General features: G+C 32.5%; 1 protein-coding gene across 8 annotated transcripts; it reads left to right on the top strand.

The window, feature by feature from the left end:
• The first annotated feature begins 11 nt into the window (after positions 1-11).
• Ppcdc (phosphopantothenoylcysteine decarboxylase) lies at positions 12-22,589 on the top strand. 8 transcript variants are annotated; one of them, XM_085820022.1, is made up of 5 exons: positions 13-465; positions 7,366-7,453; positions 12,225-12,293; positions 16,040-16,586; positions 19,680-22,589. In XM_085820022.1, the coding sequence occupies exons 4-5, from the start codon at positions 16,053-16,055 to the stop codon at positions 19,782-19,784; spliced, it is 639 nt and encodes a 212-aa protein (XP_085676148.1). In that variant the 5' UTR covers positions 13-465; positions 7,366-7,453; positions 12,225-12,293; positions 16,040-16,052; the 3' UTR covers positions 19,785-22,589. The 8 variants fall into 8 exon arrangements, with proteins under 8 accessions (XP_085676157.1, XP_085676148.1, XP_085676139.1 ...); XM_085820031.1 differs by lacking the exon at positions 12,225-12,293 and having other exon boundaries at positions 12-465; XM_085820013.1 differs by lacking the exon at positions 7,366-7,453.
• Positions 22,590-22,935: the final 346 nt, after the last annotated feature.

A 22,935-nucleotide genomic window follows, 5' to 3' on the forward strand; every position in this document is an offset into this window, starting at 1 on the left:
CATTTGACAAAAAGCTGCAATTTCAAATGAACTATGCAATGAAACAACAGAAACTACTGTGAGTTACTATGAACAGTTACTATGAAATATTAAGTAGCTTAAATAATCAAAAAATTATTTCAACTGAAATCAATCTGTTGACAATTTAGAAAGAAATTTTATAATTTAAAAATGAAACTAAAGTACGCATTCCGGAAAGAAGAGATTTTCGAGTGAATGTTTTAATAAGAGGAGATTACTTATTTTATTTAGAGCATATTCACGTTTCCTCAGGAATTGAAAAATTAATTTTTGTAAGAGAGCCGTAAAAGTTGTAAACAACTCAACCTTGTCCTGATTTTAGTCTGCTTCTCGGAGGTTATTTATAAGTGATGGCAATTGTATGTCAAATTTGATGCAAAATTATTTAATACTCTGAAAGTTTTCGCGTTGGAGTTGTAAGAGATGTGTTAATGATTTAACTGTGTATGTAATTTTTATTTATCTACTTCCTAGTAAATTTATTTGTAACTGTAGAAAGAAAATGATATTCTGAATATATATAAGACTCAAGTATTTGTATCATATTTTTTTATTGTAAACATTTGAAATTAAGTCTCGGTAATTCCGCTCTTTTTATTTATTTTTTTATGCTATATAACATATTCTTATTCATTGTCTAATTGCTGAATTATTCAGCGGTTTACATTAGATTCCTGTGTACTTCTACGTTTCTAATTTTAGCTGTCATTTAAAGTTTTCAGTTCTATGTTTCGTAGGAAGGAGTAGAAGTAATATTTTGTAAAGGTAATTCTATCTTTTTTTCTTAAGTTTTTTTTTTTTTAAATATGTCACAAGTTTTAGCATATTTGAAGCAATTTTAATGCCTTTTGTACCTGCTTATGTTTAAATGTGCTTAGAACTGTGTATCTTTAGTATGTATTGCTTTGTAAATTTCTGCGTTTTTTTTAAAACCAAATTCTAATTAGGGTTGGCCTATGAAGAAATATGAATGGGAACTTACTCATTCTAGGGTGATAACAAGGCTGTAATTTAGAACTCATCTGGTAATTACCATACTTCCTCATGTATTTCTTCCTAGCTTTGTTATGCTAGATTCTGGAAATTAAAAAAATATTCCATTTTCTCTGTTGCTCATAATTTTTTTCACCGATGACCAAATTATTGGTAGCTGGTTTGGGGAAAGTGCAGAATTGTACACTGCTTGGCGCGTTTTTAACAATTGCACATATTCGATATCCATGTACACGTCGACCTATTTTCACTTAAAAAAACATTCCAGAATTGCACAAAAATGGCATTGCACACTCTTGACTTGATCCATGTCAAAGAAAGTTGACAAAAATCCAATTCTTCTTACTCTTGTAAAAAGCGCCAAACAAATAAGTGGGCGATTCTGCACTTTAGCCACTTGTTTTTCCTGGATTATTTTTATTTTTGTTCAGTGTATTCAATTTGGGAAGACTCAGATAACCGGCACTTGGCGCAATTTTTTCCGCCATCTTGAATCGGCGAAAATCGCCAAATCCTCGGAAGGATTTTTTTGACGCCAAGAGGGAAATGACGTCAAAAGACGCTTTCCAAAATTTCCCTCCTGAGCCGGACATAGGGGAGAAACCGGTGCTAGGCGAAAATCGCCTGAGGCTAAATACAATAACGCGTTTGCGTTAAAAAGGTAAACAATGTACATAAAATTAATTTACTTGTTGATATGTTAAAGTTAATCTACATACATGTTTTCACCTTAGTATTTTAGATGAAGATATATATAACTCCAACATTATTACCTTACCAACTTAATACTTTTCTTTTTTAATTCTGACCATTAATTTCTACACTTATCTATAATAATAGTTAAATATGTTTGAAAACATGTTCTTCATATAAATGCAGTAAAGATTATGCAAATGGAATATTTATCACGTAAGTAACATTAAAAATTTTAAAAGATAAAATATACATGACTATATTATTTGGAGATACTCAGATAACTCGGATGACATTTTATTTTGATGAACTAAACCGTTCATTATAGATTTACTTTTACTCTCTATATTAAAATAAACTTATGTTAGCATTTTATATAAAATAAATATCTTATATAAAATTATCCATTCATATTATATTACCAACAAATTTATAATAAAATATATGAATGAATGAATGCAAAAATAGGTACAAGAATTTTAACTTACCCCATTGCAGTTGTGCATAACGTGTTGTATATCCTTTTATTATATTCTTGTTGATATTTGCAGTTCTTCTAAAAAACAGTTTCTTGAAATATTAACATCTGAGGTTCGTGTTTTGAAATAATTAATCCAAATCACTTTGTTGTACACTTATGAAATGTTCACACTGCATGCAACACAAATCTAGTAGCTTGCACTATCCTCCTCATATCAGGTCACACACTCAGTCATACTTAACATTCTTAAAAACTGACTGGCTTTAGCATCTGTTTAAAATATTTCATAATTAAAAAGGTGGGGATAAATAGATTCCATTTCCACATCACCTTAGAAGTAGGTTTGCACTTGCTTTAAAAAAACAGAAACTGTAAAATACTCTTAAAGAAGCATGCTAAATATTTCAATTGTTACCTTTAAGTATTAATTTCAGTTTTAAGGTAATGAAAGTTGAATTATAATCATGAAGAAATTGGTTATTGCGAAGCATGACATGCATAACAAATTAAGCAATATGATACGTTAAATATTTAAAAATTTTGAAAGTAATTATGTCTGTACATCAAGTGCAAACCTACATCAGGAGGTAGGAATCGTGATGCGTTTTTTTTTTACGGAGGTGTCGCCAAGAGCCATAACCCTCCGAACCTGAAAAATTCAAAAACCAAGGGAGGCAAAAAATGTTTTTTTAAGTATAACAGTCAAGATATTATAAAAATGAAATCACTGTTACAAGAAAAATAAGATACATAATAAAGAAATAATATACAAATAGGGTGTTTACATATTTTTAGAATAATTTTGATCAGAATTTTAAAAAAAATCACAGGTGGACTGTTGTGCCTTTAATCTCATAAAGAGCTAAGCTTCCTAAGTGCAAAGCCATCACAACAGATGGAATCTGGAAAGTTATGGACGAGGAATAAAAATCAATACCCATGGAAATATTATGAAAATCCCTTCTTTCGGAGAAATCATGGGCATTTTCTGGGCAGGCTTGCCGGAAAAAAAGCTGTCATATTGAACATATAAAAAAATACTCTTTACATTTTAAACATAATTAAATGGCCCCCAAATTGTTCTAAAAATGTGTAAATGCCTTCTTTTGTATATATTTACATTTAGTACTTACCAAAAATACTTAGGAAATAAATTACATTTTCGAACCTGTAATTCTGCTGTATTTATTTATGAAAGGGCTGCAGGATTTTTAATTTCCATACTCTGAAATGCAATTGAAAAACATGCACTTATTACTTTTTTTGCAAAGCTCTTTCTATATATATACAGGGCGTAACAGAATTTATATCACAAGTTTAAGGGATGACAGAACATGGCAAACTTAATAATTTTCAGTATACATTGTCAAATGTCATCACAGGAACACAATAGTATGGAGGATGAAAGATTTTCTTATTGATGGTTATTTACAAAATTGTTAAAATTAAAAATGGTCAACTGCAATATATAAATCACAACACTGAAGAACCAAGGCATAGACTTTAAAAGATGCCCACATCAAGTACTCTTGAATTAACACCAATTGTGCTGATACATTTTTCAAGAGAATCAATATATGTCTCTTAAAAGAAATCCGTCATAGTTGTGGTGCATGTATCACCGTGCAGTTGCTACTTGTACTTTTGAACAGCTGTTGTTAATACCAAATGCTATTTTTAGTAATTATCTGCTTTTAAAAAGCTGTCTGACTTCTGCATTTACATTGCATTGTTTTATGCAAACTGTCTTTTTTGCCATGGTTTATCAGCCTTTAAAGCTGTCATATTTATTGCTAAATGTAAGCAGATAGTAATAAAAATGCTATATCTTATTGTTTACTTTTTATGATGCATTTTAGAAAAAGAATCAAGTTCTTAAAATAAATTAAAATGAAAAATTGCTTATTCTTACCCCACATATCATCACCATCTTCAATAAACTGCATTTCATCATCTTGACGGGCAGCTTTTTTCGATGGCATTAAATCTTCAATATCCTCACTTTGTACTGTTGGCTCATTTATAAATTTCAACTCTAAACCATTTTTTCCATAGCCAGGATATACAGTTTTAATATCTTGTAGGAACTGGTAAATTTTTTTGCCCGGATATTGAAATTGCTTCAAACAAAAACGCTTGTAATAATGAAGGGCCATATACTGTATCAGACTTTGATCATTGCGTCTATTAACAATTGTTCTTTTAAAAATTTTGTTTTCATTTTCTAACTGATTTATCGTATTGAATTTATCCTTTTTAGCTACAAATTCACCTGTAATGGAAATATGTCAATAAGCTTTTGTGTAGATTCTTGAGGAAATTATTTAACATTAGAAAATTTCTTCATAAACATATTTTTTTAACAAGCTGACTGTAACCGATTAACCAATCATGACCTGTAAAATAATTATTCACAAATTGTTAACTTATTAATATATTCAGATATGAAAACAAAGTGATTTAATTACCTCTGCTGTGATTTGTTGTCTTGTGAACAGCTCCAGAGAACATGCTTTCTACATTTTTATACTGTTTAGCTGAATCGGTACAAATGACTGAAGTTTCTGGATGAACATGACGCTTTATATATGGCCATATATCTCGCTTGCTTTTCTCATTAACTCTAAAAAACAGCCCTTCTTTGTCTTCTCGACAATATATTCCTAAAACAGTTATTGTCATGTTTTTGGTAACCCGCCCTCTGTTATACTTACGCTTGGTAAGAAATGTCTCATCAACTAAAATGGTTTTACCTGCAAGGCAAATAAAAGGTAAATGAAACATATTATCAAAATTTTGCAATAAAATGGCGTCTACCAGGCGAGCAAACTATTTTCATAATCTTCACCATGTGTAAATTGATTATAAGCCAGTTTCCCTCAAAACGTCCTTCACAATGGCATTCCTCCTTTTACACAGATAGCCCTTTTGACTTTAATATGTTAAAATGTCCTAACGTAACTTAACCTGCAGCTTTCGTCTATACGAATTCTCCTGCATAACTAGGCAAGCAACTTTCCACCAATCAATTCCCAGCTCAATTACATCTTGAACAGTCGATAACATTTCCATTTTATGATTTCTATCATCTGCAATTTGAAGCATTGCAACTGGAATATTTGCTGTTCTTCGGCAAACTGAAAATTAAATAAAAATGTTTATTATATTTTAACAATTGGCATCTTTCTGGAACTATTATTTCGGAACATCTGCAGTATTCTAAAGAAAGCATCACTGCAGTGTATTGTTAGCAGTGCATCTGTAAGTATTGGCTAATACATAAGTACCCTGAAATATAACTAATTATTATTTACATTATAGGAATGCAATAAAGGGCTATTTGCCTAAAAGGAGAGGTGCCTTCATGGAGTACTTTTTAGGGGAACTTACTTGTATTCGTGTTACACATGGGGAAAACTGTGAATACTCTTGGGAGCGAAGCCAGCCTGTTTGCTAGGATCTTCATTACGGTTAAACTACGAGTATTCAGTCATTTTATCACTCGACTGGTAAGGGACTTAAAATATAAGGTAATGCATATCTCATTAAAAGTTGAATTAAATACATGGCTCAGTTAATTTGTGAGACAAAATAAATACAGAAAAAAATTAAGAATCCTTTACCTGCTCCACCAAGTTGTGTACTGTGATGAGAGGCAAATACCTCACAGATTTCTCTACAATAGGACATAAAGTCGCATATTGTTTCGTCGCGTATTTCTGGCAACTTCTGCTCTTTCCTCCATGACATAAAATTCATCTTTATAAACGTGAAATTTATCTCCAGTACAAAGAGGAATATGAAGACCATGCACTCCCTGACTGGAACTTTGGTCCCCTCAAAAAATGTGCCTGCAACGGGGTTAACCATTCCTGGACACTTGCCTCTATTCCTGTTGCTGCAAATCCATCTCCAGCCAAGTTTTGCTTCTTTCCTGGAATTGGCATTCATCTTATGACCACATTTTGGGCAAGGTGGGGCCTCCTCTTTTTTCGGAAGCAAGCCAGCTTCTGTTGCTAAAATAACTGCCTTTTCTTCATCATTAATCAATGACATTCCTGTCATCATGTTGAAGTATTTCAATTTCTGCATTAATGATGAAGTAGCCATAGCAAAGAAAAAATAGAACCTAACAAAATGAAATTAAATAAATCAAATCAAATATTAAATTAAATGTATTATTTTTAAATTAAAAGAGATGTTAAATTTAAGCTAACAATATATCAAACTAAAACACTGATAACATACAGGAATAAAGGCTTAGTAGTACAGGGAAAAAATGCAGAAATAAATATTAATAACTTCTGAAATATGAAGAAATTACAAATATTCCTAAGTTACAGAAATAAAAATTTTAATATAAATAAAAATTAGTAATTCAAATATGCAAATATCAATAGATGCAAAGAGATAGAAATTTAATTGAAAAAATACTTGCTTTGGCAGGTGATTCCTTTTGAAGCGATACACACAGGGCACTCAACCAAAATGATGTAGGTTCAGAGTTGAGAGGTCAAAGTTCACGGAGTTTTGCGCCTGCGTCATTTCGCAAAAAATCGATTCCATGTAAATAATCAAAATTTCGTAGAAAAATTTGTTTGATCAAAATTACTTGCATAAACAGTAAAAATGTATATAAACGTATTTTATATTTTTATTTGTTAACATAATTTTGCATTAATAAGTAGCAGATATTTTTTCAATAATAAAAGTTTTTGCAAAAATTAAATTTGATAGACGACTGTGTGAAGAAAAAGTGTTCCTTTTTTAATATGTGTGTCTTTAATGTTGTTTATAAATGAACTGAATGAAAAGGTTATCTGAATTTTGTAAGTAAATCGGCAATAAATTGGATACCACTGTGGCGACATCATTCGTGTTAATGAAGCCTTAATGCAAATACTGTACCAACCCGATGACTGATTTTTTGTCTGTGTGATTCTATATCTAAAAAATGTAAACAAATATTAATCTTATTGGAGTAAGAGCAATGTTTAACATTTCCTATGTTCAAGACATGCACAACCACAAAGCGAATCCAGTGCAGCTTAACCGTAACCGTTCATTGAAATAATCTTGACTTAACCAAAAGACTTTGTCTGTCTGTCTGTCTGTCTATTGTGACATCTGTCTCTCTCTCCCCCTCCTTTTTTTTAATTTTCGCATTTTTTTTACAGGTTTTTCAAAAACCAGCATCTTTTGAATTTATTAGCACGGAAGCAGAATTTTTTCCCCTTCGTCTTGAAACAAGAAAATAGTTTTAATGTAGGTAAACAAAGAAATGTAATCCTGAATTGCATACTGCAGGGAAACAAGATTTCTAACAATATATTTCGGTTATGTATTTGTTGCAAATACGGTGATGCAAAACTTTCAATATGTATATTCATTACCATTAAAAACTAACATGAGTAACAACACAGCAGAAAAAACTATGAAGATAAATCGTATTCAAAGGTTTGAAGATATAAATTTAATTAACTTTTATTTGTTTATCTAAGAAAGAATTTTGCTCATGTTTTGTTTAATAGTTTAAATTTTTTACTCATACACCGAATTTTAATCCGCAAAATCCTCTATGTAAAGAAATCAGTGAAATATCCTTGACATAGAAAAGTAGCAGAATATTGTTTCTTTAATATTTTACATTAACTTATTAGCATTTCAAAGTCTTATAAGTTTTTTATTTTGATATAAACTTGATGAGAAGGGATTAAAAAATTGCTTGTATGATACAGAGTGTCTGTCAGCGAGATAGCGGTAAAGCTGTTGCACCCTAGTAGTTCGTCTTGGAGTTAAGTTCCGACTAACGGATTTCCGCCATCTTGTGCAAATAACCCGCAAGTGCTTTTCTTATTCTAAATAATTCGTGTTAGGAGTACAATTAATTTATTTAGAAATTAATTCCAGTTTGTTATAGCTAGATAAATAACATATACTTAAATATTAAGTAAATAATTTTAAAAAATGTGTCAATGCGAACGATAAGTTAGGAAAAGACCATATGTTATCTACTTTTATTAGGATAATTAATTTATAAGGTCATTAAGTTGTTTAGAAAATAATTTATAAGGTAATTAAACGACAACTGGGAGCCCGTCTCCTGAACTTCTTAGTTTCTGGGATAAAATTTTGTTAATTATATTTTCCCTCACATTTATTATCTAGAACATATTTTGCAGATTTTTAAGTTACTAAGACACGACAGGTGTTCTCACACTTAAAAAAAAAACTTTCCAAACATGATTTCACCTTACTTCTCTTATTTATGTTTAAGCTCATCATAGCCATAAATGTTGTTGAGGTGTTTGATCTTTCAAAATCTGGGTCTTTTGTTTACCCTTTTTTTGTGTTCCTCTGATATCCCTCTTATATCATGTTAGAACATTTTACCAAGTGACTTGTCTGGTAACTAACTGTGTTCAATATTAAAAATCTTCAAAATTTCATTTGATAATATTTCCTTTTGACTGAATGCAATATTGAGCAATATCTTTAGGGCTTAATTTTAAAAAATTTAAATGCTAACAGAAAACTGTTATGATCTGAGAAAATTAAGTAAAATGCTAATAGTTCAAAATGACTAAAATTAAATCAAACAATAGGTGAAAGATAAATAAATTAGGATAAGTTAATGTTTAATTAGTGAATAATAAAGTATGTGTGTCATAAAATTTAAATAACTAATTCAAGCTGAGTAATTTTTTAGAAAAAGTTGTGGTACAATGATGAAAGATGATACTCTGAAGTAATTTCTTTTAAAAATGTTGATTTTTATTCAAAGTATTTCATAAAAAATTTATCATGTACTTTGGCATATAACGCTCACCTATAATTTCAACTACATTTATTAACTTTTAGGCGTGTTCGGCATATAATGGAACCCTGTTCTTGATGAAGAAACCTGAAAGATGCATGTGCAATGCTGTCATCTTTTGAAATCATTCATTTAAATATTTTCCCTAGCATTTGTATAATGGTATTCTAAATTGACAAACGATAAGGGGAACAATATGTGTGTGGGGAGAAATGCTTGAGGGAGTTAGTAATTCTGCAAAGACGGTGGGTTGTATTCAATGCACTTGTCACAAGAATGTTATTTTATGGTTTTGAGAAAAGGGGGACAGAATATGGGGTAAGAATGCTCTTCTGACCCAATTTAATTTACGGAATTTTGAGTCAAATGTTTTCTCTTTCTGCGGTCATTTAAAGCTGTGATTTTTGAAGTGAACTTCAAAGGATTTAGTGAATTGATTTGCTTTAGTTGAAATACTGTGGACTTAGTGTTCCTTTTAGTAGTAAATATAGCTCCTGCCAAACAAAACACAGTGCTAATTTCAAATGAAAGTCATTCTGTTTGTGAAAAAAGTAGAAATCATGCTGCAGCAAGGATGTTTGATGCTGGTGAAAGATGGAACGGACTATTATTATTTATTTATGAATTAGAGAAACAATGAGGGTGAAGATGAAACAGAATTCAGTGATATGCAAGAAGATTTAATGGAAGACAAACATGACGAACTTCTCGTGTTAATGTGTGTTCTTCTTTTGATGAAAAATTTCTAAATCAATAAGGTATGTCATTTCCTTTAAATAAGCAGCGTTTAGGTACATGTAAAAATCTAATTTTTGTATCCTAATTTTTCTCCTTATTTTTATTCTATCATTTTTATATCCAATGCATAATGCACACCCATAAATTCTGCTCTTATTTTTTATATTAAAAGTGAATGTTTATATGTCATAATATACAATATATGTAATTAGAAAAATTTAACATTAAGAATTTTGTAACAGAAATTTAAAATTATGCACTAAGCAGTTTCCATGAAAGAAACAGAAACAATTATTTTTGAACTTATTTCACTTTGTATTATTTTATTCATGTGTTAGCACTTATGTTAGTAATTTAAATATTTTTCATTTTCTGCATTATTTGTATGCTTCTTATAACCTTTCTTAAGTATAAATTTTTTTAATTTCAATTTTTATTCCATTTTCTTTGTTATTCCTTTTTCGTATTGTTTGTTTTAAGTATCTTTTTCGTGTTGTTTTTTATTACTTTTTAAGTATTGCTCTGTTGATTGCTTTCTTCATTATTGATTTTTATTGTTTCTAATGGTATGTTTGTGCATTGAGGAATTATTCGCTACTGAAATTTTAAAGCGAGTTTGGGATATGTTTAATTGTTAGTTGAAGGGCACGTTTTTGGATTTGCAAGGTAATAAAACGTGCTTTTCATTTAATAGTTGATGGTTGTATGAAGAGATTCCATTTCAACCTGAAAAGTTGGGATCTTTCTATGGAACCAACAATGATTCTTCTGTATTATTCTGCTGTTTTTCCACAGTAATGGATATTAGCTTTCATAATGTTTTATTCTGCTACTTTTCTTTTATTTTTCCTCAGTAGTGCATATTAGCATTCAAAAATGCTTTCTGATTTGCCATTTTTGTCACACTGCCACATTTCTGCATTTTGAATTTCACTTCAGATTTCCAGGGAGATAATTTCCATTATTTTACCTATTACTATATTGATTTATGTATACAAGTATCTGGTAGTAATGAAAATTTTCTGCCAAAAGCATTCTTAATAAAGTTAGAAAAAAAACATGAAAGCAGTACCTTTAGTAGGGGTAGTAATCACCACCCAAATCTATGATTTTCTGCTAGTGTTTTGGTAGTTTTCAAAAGCCTTCAGGCCAAATCTTAACCACAAGTCCAAAAACATATCAACTTCATTTCGGACATGCTGTGAAGAAGGAAAGATAGCACCAGCAAGATGTAGCTGCAGGTGTGAAAAAAGTAGAAGTCCGAAGGAACAATGTCGGGGCTATATGGTGAGTGTGGCAAAAGATCCCATTCGAGTCCGTAGAGAGGCTAGCCGGTAAATGCAGATACCTTACCTTTTTGCACTGGAACTCAGTTCGAATGTTTTTGTTTGATAGCAGCAATAACATGGTCTAGCATCTCACTGTAAACCTTACTGTTGAGGATTTTACTTTTTTTCTAAATACTCTTTATAAATAATACCACAGCAGTCTCACCAAATACTATGAATGATCGTTTTATTAGTCAAATTGCTCTTATCAGCGCTGTCAACAGGCTCATCAGATGCAGACCAATATCCTTTTCAGCCTTTGTTGTTAAAGTAAATCCACTTTTCATCACAAGTGATGATCGGGTCCAGAATTTTTTCTTTGTGTTGATTTTCAAGCAGATTAGTGTGGGATGAACACGTCTGTCCTTATCTGCTTGAGTCAACTCACATGGAGTTGTGCTTCAGTGCTCAGACCAATGATTGAACTTGTATGTCAAGTTCATGTGATGCGTAGCGCGACTAATAGACATGGTACTAACGTCTAACTCCTTAGCAAGCTCTCGAGTGGTTGCATACTGGTCTTCATCCACAGGTTCTCGCAGGCAGGCCTCATGAACATTAGTAGGCCGGCCAGAGCACTCTGCTTCTTGAATGTCATAGTTCTTGTTTTTTAACTTTCAGTACCAAAACTTCACAGTTCATATGATACAACATTACTACATGAAGCTGTACACATAATGGTTAGAGTAGATTGAAGGGTGCCCTTTTATTATCGCAAAGTTGTTTCATTTATGGTAACCTGAGAATGTTATGGAAACATTTTTATTATATAATCAGTTGCATGATTGCCGTAAGTTTTGAATGATGGGAAAAAGATTTGTAAGGGCTTGTGGTGTGTGTTGGTTAGAAGTACATTGCTTGTTTTGTGGTTTTAGCGGTAGAATGGCTGAATGTGGTAAGGTTAGTTTTGATTTGAATTTGGTAAGATTAGTTTGCGCGTACAATTTGCAACAAAAGGGGAAAAGTGCATTAATTGACTGGTGTGTAAATGAAGGTTTACTTAGTACCCATTATAATGTCCAGTTTATAGAAAGGAATTGCGTATGGTTAAACGTCGGAGGATACCGGAACCACGGAGGAGATTTTTTACTCTTATTTTTGTGAATTTATGTGGCAACACCGAAATACATGATTCTAATTCAAATAATTTTAGGAAGTTTTTGGATGCTGTTAAGGAATTTTGTGTGCCACAGACTGAAGAACTCGGAAATTTCTAAATAAGGTAAGTGAATATTTGCTTTGTGTAGTGCTTAGACGCATAAGATGATTTTCCTTTTTTATGTTATTTTATTGTTTGATTTAAAATATAGTTTACTGAGAGTATGTATTTTTTATTTGGCTCTACTGTAGAACTAGGCTCTCCTTTCACTTTTTAAGTGAAAATTGATTGATGTGTAATATGGACAAAGTGAAGGGAGGGCACAATGTCAAGTTTGTGTTTGATGTTTTTTTTTAGGTGAAAATAGGTCAATGTGTACATGGATAAAGTCAAGGGAGTGTGCAATGCCAAGTTTGTGCAATTCTCTGATGTTGTTTTTAAGTGAAAATAGGTCGATGTGTTCATGGATACCGAGTTTGTGCAATTCTTTGACTTGTTATTTTGTGTTTGTGCTATGACGATTTTTATCGCAAAAATCGCTGCTACACAAAGCCAAAATAGCAAGTCAAAGAATTGCCCAAAGACAATATCCATATACCACCAAAAATCGGAAATTTTTGCCAAGGGGCACTCGTATATATATTTTTACCCACATGATTTGGTGACATTCTGTAGCTGACTTTTTGCAGCAGAACTGGTAAATGATTGTTCTAATCTGGTAGCATGATAGTTCCATTTCAGTCACATTGTACATAATAGTAACGATATTTTTTTACAAATTTCACAACACCGTTTTCTAAAGCAAGGGTCTTCCTTTCAAATACCAAAAATGTTTTGACAAAATATGATTAAACATGCCAAAATTAACTGTTTGCGCGAACAATATTTGCAGTTATGGGAAATTTTTGTTAAAAATATATATTTCATATATTTATTTTCATTTATATGCCTACAGTACATTTCTCTATCAGATCTGCTTTCACTTCTATGAGTCTGATTGGATTTTGAAACTAAATTTCACTTCTTAGCAGTGGTGAAAATAAAAAAAATTAACATAGTTGTTCAGAAAGAGTGGAAAACAAAGCTAAGTTAATTTCTTAAAAATTGAATCTATATCATCGACACATTATATTGGAAATGAAGAATTCTACCACACTTTGTTTTTATACTTTTAAGGAAAGTTATTTGATTTTATTGGAGGAATTGTAAAACATTCATTTAGAAGTAAGTGAAATTGTTACTAGAAAATTTATCACATTTAGCTATTTAACATGAGTGCATCATTGTTCATTTCTCATAACGGATTGAATGCACACAGAACCGATGACAGCTTTATAAAATTTATTTTACAAAAAGAAACGCAAAGTTCTGGAACTTTCCACAAAAATACTCATATAGCTCTTCTCAGTATCTCAGAGCACAATCAGTAATTATACTTCAAAGAACTAACTACTAAGGAAGTTAAACACCATGCAATGCAAAGTGCATCTAAAGAGTGAAGCTCACACGGAGATATCCCTGTACTCTGAACTGAGAAACTGATGCTCTTCTTGATCTGAACAGAAACCTAAGATACCTTCCACTTTTTGAAATTACTAGAAGGCATATGAGGGCCAGATACGGTTGCAATTACATATCGGGACCAGCTGCATTCAATTACAATACCACTTACAGTTATACAGGAACCGGATCAAAATGTCGCCAAATGGTTGCTGAGTTTGGCGACTTCGAGCTATTTTTCGCCAAATTCGGCTAAAAAGATAAGTTGCCTAAAGCATTGCCATTCGGCGATATCTTGCCAATTTACCGAGATAGCCATTTACATCAGTAAATAGATGTCAAACACAAAAGTCAGCGTTATATTTGCAAATTTTCCAGCATTTTTTTAGAGATTTGTATAAAAATAGGACCACAATCTTAGTATATAATTTACATTATACACACGGTGAAGACTACGTACTGTGGCCACAGTAAGATGTTAGCCAATCGTAATGACCGACTCTAGTTTTAGAATTAGAGGAATTACAGATCCGAACTACGACGTCATTCAGCCTGTTTAAGTCTGTGTAAGGACGGTGCCAGCATAAATGTAGTTTAGGAGAGATTTCTTTCCTTCGAATGGGATTTCATAATGCCATCTTGTCACCGTAGTTGAATCGATGTCCTGTAGATTTATATAGTCCTGCATCCTTAGGGCGACCAAACAACAAAACACAAGGCAGACGAAGGTCCCAATCAAAGAGCATCAGGGATGGGAAACAGACGGTATTCTGGTGGACAGCACTGTGATATATCAGTAAGAACAGAGGTAACTTCTGTTCCCAGTGCTTTTCGTTTCTGAAAACATCAGCAAGAAGCTGTTAAGGATGTTTCTTTTAAACCTCTCTACCATGCCGTCTTATTGCGGATGTAAATGTGTCATTTGGGTTTTGTCTATCCCGAGTAGTTTGCAGAGTTCTTTAATTGCAGCCGAGGTACAATTCCTTCCTTGTTCGAAATGTAATTGAAGAGGCTCTCCGAACTTGGAAATCCAGTGGTGTATCATTACATCTGCTATCATGACAGCCTCTTGATCAGGAATGGGATACGCTTCAACCACTTTGTAAAGTAAGCAGTGACAACGAGGATGAATTTGTTGCAATTAACAGATCGAGGTAGAGGTTGCAGGATATCGAAGGCAATGCATTCAGAAGCCGCCTCTACATTATAACTTTGCAGCTTCTTTTGGTTGCGTTTCTTCGATCCTTTCCAATTCTTACGGGCAGTGAGTCCTGCAGAGCCCAGTATTTTTTAGTCGTAGGACAAAATATCAAAATGTCCTACCAGATAGTTTTCCTGTTTGAAGACTCAAGTAATTCAGTTATGGGTTTAATGTCGGCGTCCTCCAATTAGTCTGTCCTAGCGTTTTCTTCACTCCATGGGTATGCGTCAGATGATGTAAAATTTTTAATTTGACGTACGGCCGGATTAAGCAGCTTGTGTTCTACTCTGGAACAGTATCGGCAGCTTTTTGGGGAGTCTAGAGAGGGCGTCGACATTTCCGTGTGATAATCCCTTTCAAAGAAGGTTAGTGATGCCATAGTCCTGGAGCCTCTATATCCATCTTGCTATTTAGCTATTTAGCCTTCGGAATTCTTGAAATTTAGAAGCCCGGTCAACGATGCATGATCTGTGGGGAACAGGAATTTTACGGCGCGGTGATAATGATGGGAATGCTCTACGGCTTTAATTATGGCGAGAAATTCTCTTCTGGTGACACAGTAATTCCTCTCCGATTTAGGTAGATACTTGTTCCAGTATGTCACGACACATTCTTGACAGTTTTAAAGTGCATGCGTCTGCGTAGTGATTGTTTTTGTTTCACTAACAAAGATAAAACTTTACAAACTATCTTCGAAAGTCCCGCCAGACTTTTCCAGTCTAACTTTCGAAATTTTAGACTGCCTAATATGACATCCGGCCAATGACAGTAAAACAAACACGAACTGACATTCGGTCTAAGATTTTGCCTTATGAGAAATATCAATAGTTTAGAAATCTTAAAAAAAAAAGTCGCGAAAATGGAGAAGGTAAGGTTAGGTTAGGTTATTATTTACGGCAAAGCTTCGAGGACTATCTGCCTAAGGGGAGGAATGCTTTCGTGGAGGACTTTCTAAGGGAAACTGGCTCGTATACACGTTACACATGGGGAAAACCACAAAAACACCCATGCAGCCGGCCCGTTCGCAGGATTCGAAGCGAAAATGGAGAACTTGCACCCAATAAGCAACTTTTATCTTTTCATCTATAAAAATGCTCCAGGTGCTGCGTTAATACATAGGCATCATTGATTCTTTTGGATTGTTAAATAATTTTTTTTCCTCCTTCAGGTTTTGTTAAAACATGGAGTCTTCAGAGAAATGCCACGTACTCGTCGGATGCACCGGTAGTGTTGCTAGCGTGAAACTACCTGAACTTCTGAAGCTGTTACTGAAGCAAGCAATCGACGGAAGACACATGGAGTTGAAGGTCATCGCGACAAAGAATTCATTCCACTTCATACCCATGAGAGAAATGCCAACAAATGTCACAGTCTACTCCGATGAGGATGAGTGGGACACGTGGAAGCACATGTCAGACCCCGTTTTGCACATCGAATTGCGGCGCTGGGCCGACGCCCTCATCATAGCTCCGTTAGACGCAAACACTTTGGCAAAGATTGCGAACGGTCTGTGCGACAACCTACTTACTTGTACCATCCGGGCATGGGATCGCTTAAAACCGTTGTTCTTTTGTCCCGCCATGAATACTTACATGTGGGATCATCCGATAACAGCCAAGCAAGTCAAGCAGCTGAAGGAATTGGGATACACAGAGATTCCTTGTGTCGCAAAACGACTGGCGTGTGGTGATGTAGGTTATGGTGGAATGGCCGAAGTGAGTACAATTGTGAAAGAGGTTATTACTCGATTGTTTTAGGCACTCTTTCTACGTTTAGTGGTACTTAGTTGTTAACGGGGAATCTATACAAATATTTTTCTTTCTTTCCTTTTTTTTCCCGGTATTACTTTTTCTTTATTTTGGTTAGTTTATCTTATTAGCTTCCAAAATAGCTTAGCCTTGAACTCCGCTAAGTTATTCCGTTTTTTTAATTTTCATGACTCTGTATCTCGTAGATACATGTTTCTGTAAGCCATGCTGAGTTCTTCATGCAAAATTTTATTGATGTCGTTTCCTTTATGTTTTGCACGTCTTTCGCCATGCGTTCTTCGATTGATTTGAATGAAACTTTTTGTGCAAATTGATACATTGACAGTAACTCTGAAATACATTGTACTCTTGTAAAAAAGCTAATAGCATCGCCTTCATTTGGTAGTTCCCACTGACCTATCAAACTATAAACTCCTGAAAAAAAAAAAAAAAGAAAGAAAAAGAAAAAGGAAAAAAAAAGAAAAAGAAAAAAAATGTGCTTAAAACTTAGGCTTATAAGTGTTGGAAACTTTGGCATCGTCATACGGTTGCAATAAAAATTAAGTTGTGTTAGAGTGCCAAAGTTGGAAACTATATGATTTTTTTGGGGGGAGGCGAATTATGACTTTTCCTTTGTTAACACGTAAGTTTCTATGTTTGGCAATTATATGACATACTTAGTATTATTTTTGTATTTGAGGCCATCTCCAGTGCTTTTTGAAGCGTCGCCATCTGCGGATTGGTTGCCATACAGCAAATGTATAAAGCGATGTTCTTTGTTACATTGTTTAAACATATGTCGGATGTTCTTTAATGCAGGGGGCCTAAACCATTAATACTTTACGTTAAATGTTCTGAATTTTTCGGGCTATTTTATTTCGGGCTTTCCAGATTCAGGCATTCTAAAGATGGCAACAAATATCATGCCGTTCGGGCTTTTTTTCCACCGTTCTGCAGGTGTTCTGGATGAGAACATAAATTGCACCATTTTAGCCTTTTTTCTTTTAACCTTAATGAGGAGATTTAGAAGCATGAAGATCACTTATTTCATCCGGAAAGAAAGACATGTTCTTTGAATAGCATACAGTAACTCTTATGTAGATGGTCTTCAAATTAACCTTCCCTTATAAATGGTTTAATATCCTTTTCTAGAATCAAAGTTATTTTTTTAAAAGTATATAAAATAATCTTGTCTTTTAAAACTATGATAGTAGTACCACTCACGATTTTCTCATTCTTTAGAACATTATATTTTTAATACAGATTTAATGCCAGCCAAATCCTCAAAAGTTTTCATTTTTCTGTTTCGAGATGATTTTTTGACTCTCGATATTTCAATTTTCAAGACTTAGAATTCTGTTTCATGAATATAATAATACTGTATTGTACTCAGATTTTAAAAGCATCTTGTATTCAGTGTTAGGTATAACCACGAATGTCATTAGTAGCAGTGTCTACATTGTGATATCACTTTACATATGCAACACAATTATGCGACATCCTGTCGTGCTTTCGGATTTTGCGTTGACAATGAATGAAAAGGCTGAAATAGGAATCATTTTAACTCATCCCATCAGGAGAGGCTAAAATGGCGCTATTTTAAAAAAGCCTCAATTGGGAAAGTCTGAAATGGAACATTACCGTTTTTTTTTTAAATTTTGCATTATATTAAGTTAAGATCAAAAGTAATCTATCGCTCACAATCACTAGAACTGGTTGTTTCAATAATTTCCTTTTCCGGCTATTTTATGTCACAAGTAATGTTTAAGGGCTCCGAAAACAGCATGCAAATGTTGCAGTAAACGCAAAACTTGCATTACTGTTAAAAATCCTTGTAACTCTTAATTTGTTTTGGCGGTTATGCTATAAAAAATATCAGAAATCTTTAACGTTTTTCTCATGCAAGAAATGGTTAAAGTATAAAGATTTAACATTACAGAAATTATTAAAAATTTAAGCTCTGTGGATATGTTAAAATTTAAACTTAAAATCTTAATTCTAAAAGTAGAAACGTAGTTGTTTAAGAACGGGAAGGTTTCTAGAAATTGGAGTATGCAGCGTTTAATTCAAAAATGATCGCATCGTCCATTACCTGAGTTATTTAAGTTATAATTTGTTTATTTTCAAAAATATCATCAGAATAAAACAGAAGTTTTTGACGTGAAATACCATTTCGTGCTTTCTGGAGGTGGCAATAAAAATCGTGCCATTTCTAGCTTTTTTCATCTTCTGCAGATGTTTTGGATGAAAACATCAAAAATCGTACTATCATGCTTTTCTGTCGTTAATTCTCATTATAGTTGATGGGAAGACTTTGGAGAAGAGGGATAAGTAAAGTAAAATTCGTGCATTTTAAAATCATTCTGGAATAAATTGTGAGTTAGAGGAAAACCGAAAAAAGATTCTTCTTAAGGTGCATAATGAACATAGCGGGAAAGGAAGACGTGTCTTTTATTTTAAGTTACTCCGCCCATCAGCAACCGAGCGCTAGAGTCCCTGAACATTGGTAATTCCGACATGGTTCGATTCTAGGAGAACGCGCTGGCTGCTTCAGCATTTTTGTAGTTCCCCATGTGTAACGTGTATACGAGCAAGTTTCACTTAGAAAGTCCTCTACGAAGGCATCCCTTCCCTTAGGCTGATAGCCCTAGTGTGCTTTGTCTTAATAAACCAAACCAGCCATATAGTTACTATGTTGGCAGATGATTGTAAAAAATCCGTTTTATTATATACTATGGCTTAATATTAACCTCTTCAATGAAAGTCACGTTTTTTAAAAATCTGCAAAATAATTAATCTATTTTATTAAAAGCTGTGATAGCAGTATCTTTGACGGTTTTTAACTCGGATTTAATGTTAGCCAAATCCTCAAATGTTTCAATTTTCAATATGTGGAATCCTCAAAAAAATTTTAGCCACGATAATAATACTGAATTATAATCAAATTTTAAAAGCATCTTTTTTAATTAAGTGTAATCACCAGTGTCTTTAATGGTTTATCAAAGCCGTGCCTAAACTAAGTTGAAGCGTAATTGTGACATCACTTCATTCGTATTTCAGATTCGCACTTTTGGACTTAATTTTGGATCTTGGATGAAAAGGACTGAAATGGAAATTGTTCTTACCCACCCGCAACAAGAGAGGCTGAAATGGCTCGATTTTTAAAAAAAGCTCAACTGAGAAAGCCTGAGATGGGACATAACTAGTTATAAAACCGTTGCATATTATTCCATCGATCGTGAAAGTTTTGGAAAATCCCTCCTAAAAGTTGGCGCCAGTCGTTGCGTATTATTCCATCGATCGTGAAAGTTTTTGGAAAATCCCTCCTAAAAGTTGCCGCCAGTCATTCTTGCGGAATTCTCGCTGCATTTGTGTCTGCAAACTCTTGCATGAAATAGTCGTTAGTCTCTTTGCACAACCCACTAAATAGCCATTGCTGGAGAAGTTTTCGACATACTTCGTTAAAAGGCTTTCGTGAATTATCAGATCTCATAACTTTAAAAATAATCTACTGCTTGTTCTGTAGAAGGCAGGCCTCAAGTTTTAATAATTTCTTTCGAAATGAAAAAGGAAAAAAATGCAACAGTAACAGTTAATTTATGTCATTTTTAATAAAAGCAATAATGTGCTTAACGAGAATATGTCTAAATTCCAGCAAATTATGGATAAACGTGATGTAAGAGCACAAATGTTATGACTGTATTGTTAGTTATATCATGCCTATCCATAATTGGCACTAAATCGCTCTGCTTGGCGTTAGTTTTACATTCGAAGGGCTAATGCTTTGATTGTGGCGTTATTTTTTAGATGCTACGCTGTAGTTTCTTTTTATCACATAATCGGATATGAAAGCTGTTGAATTTTTTTATTTTATGAAGCTCTTGTTATTGAATTACGAACTATTGAAATTTGAATTTAATGGAATTAAAAATTAATGGGTATTTTAATTAATTAATGGAATCATTTTTATTCTTAATGCAGCCTTAATTGCTTCTATTTATTCTGCGGGACATTCGCAACGTACATCGCCAAAAGAAATTATTTGTTAATTTGCTTGTTTGTTTATTGTATCACAATATTGTTGTTTATTTTATGTTGTGTTGTTAATTTATTGCATTAATTTAAATATACGTCAAAGCATCTGCATTTAAATGTGTATTACAGTAGATATAATGCAACTATAAGATTCACTTCACACTAACTTCACGCCTCATAACTTCTGTTTTATTCGTGATATTTATAATAAATTATATAAGATTTTCTTTTCACCTTCATCATGCAGTATTTAGTATTTTCAATTTTTTTTAACATTTATATTTTTAGAATGATGTAAATGAATTTTTTAGTTCCAATAAAACTGTTTATAATACAAAAAACAAATTTATAGCGTTGAATCCCTTGTTTAAATTTTGAACTATAATTAGACAAGAGACTACAAAATTATTAATATTATATAATGTGGATTAGTTTTCAAGTGGTGTAGCTTAGATTCCAGGAAAGAGACGTAGTCAAATTAAAATGAGGAATTAAAAGGACTGTTGCTTAATTAAAGTTGGTAACTGTCTTTCATATTTTATATCTTACACACACACACATATATATATACATACGTATATATATGCCTTTCTTTTCGCAACCTTTGGGTGTAAAAATACACTTTCAGCTAGGAATATGTTTTAAGTGATGCATAGAATAGTATTTTTGTATTTCTAAATTTTAAAAAGTCAGTTTCGTAAAAACTGCGAACTGACCGAGATATTTGATATTAAAATCAGAGATCATATTTAGAGGACGTACACGGATTGAAAAGTGATATATGTACATTTGTACTTAACTAAAAATAAAACATCATTTAGAAAAAGGTTTAAGAGATTAAGTGACGAGCATTTCTATGCAAATTTTTGTGAAAAATGTCTTTAATTTTTTTTTTTTTTTTTCTGAAATGGAGATATTGTTCACAGAATCTTCTAGAATTTGTATCCTAGAAAACACCGGTAGGCTTCCGTGTTGGCACCTAGCCAACTCGTAATTTTACTTGCGTTAATTGAAAATGAAGAATATTTGTACTTTAATGAAATTTTTTCCGCTTATCATATTATGATTCTAAAGTCATAAAATTTTAACATGAGAATATCTATACCATATTTTTACATTCTACAAATTTATAAATTACTTGCGTAAAAATTCTTTCGACATATCACATGTAACAAAAATAAAGGCGTTAGTAAATCACAAAATATCACTGAGAAGGGCATTTTTTTAAAGAGGGGAAAAAATCGGCCTTGAATGATTCTAATTATTTATTAACCGACCGTGCAATGGTAAGTGCACATGATGTCTAATACACAAATTTTAAAAATTGAATATCTGGGTCAATTTTTGTCGTATGAGAGTCGAGCATTGACTGGAGAGACGTATAAAAAGTTCGATTTCGTAATGTTTACAAAATTATTTCTATAAATGTAAAAATGCCAAAAACATGAATATTTCACACATTTTTGTAGTTGGAAGTATATATTTACGACCAACGGCTGAAAAACTAATGGTCGGGTTAAAACTTCAATAGATACTATAATAAAATTTTTAAGGATTTCATAATAGATTTTAGTTTAACTAACTTTCTAAGTTTGCAATTTTAACGGTCTCTGACTATTATATGGAATTAAAATGTTTTAGGTGCCAACACAATGCTGATGATTAAAAAAGTGTTATGTAACCGTAGTTTTTGTGTGAGATGGTAAGATTTTTATAACAGTATTGTTTGATTGACCATGTGAAATTGTATTACAAAAAATCTTGCTATGCAATTTATAAATAATTGGAATCGTAAAATTTTTTATTATATTTTATAATTAAAGTGTACATTGTTTTAAATGTTTTGAAGTGTATTTTTGTTAGCTGGTTGTTGAAGTTTACTTGAAAAGTTGTATTTTTTATATAAATAAAAACAGTTGTAAACATGACAAATAAGTTTGTCAGTTCTTTCACATTTCTTTTGTTTCATTATAAAAATAAAAACGTACCGAATTCTTCACTCACAAGAAGCACGAAATATTTCTCCCCTCCCCCCCTTTTTTTTTACTAGTAAATGAATTACATATGCCTCTTTTTTAATTCAATTTCTAAAATGTAGTTTTGCATTTATTTTATTTAATCGTGAAAGTAGGAATGTGTCGAAACTCTTCAGTGAACATGCGTACGGCTTTGTAATGCATCGAATGCACAAAGAATCCTTTAAATTTACTTTAAAAAAATTAATTTCACAAAAGAAACACTTTACAGAACTGGAACTACCCACAAAAGTACTCGTACAGCT

The sequence above is a fragment of the Stegodyphus dumicola genome, chromosome 1 (assembly GCF_044657685.1).
Source record: "Stegodyphus dumicola isolate Sdum_Otavi_A_Nest chromosome 1, ASM4465768v1".
Taxonomy (NCBI): Eukaryota; Metazoa; Arthropoda; class Arachnida; order Araneae; family Eresidae; genus Stegodyphus; species Stegodyphus dumicola.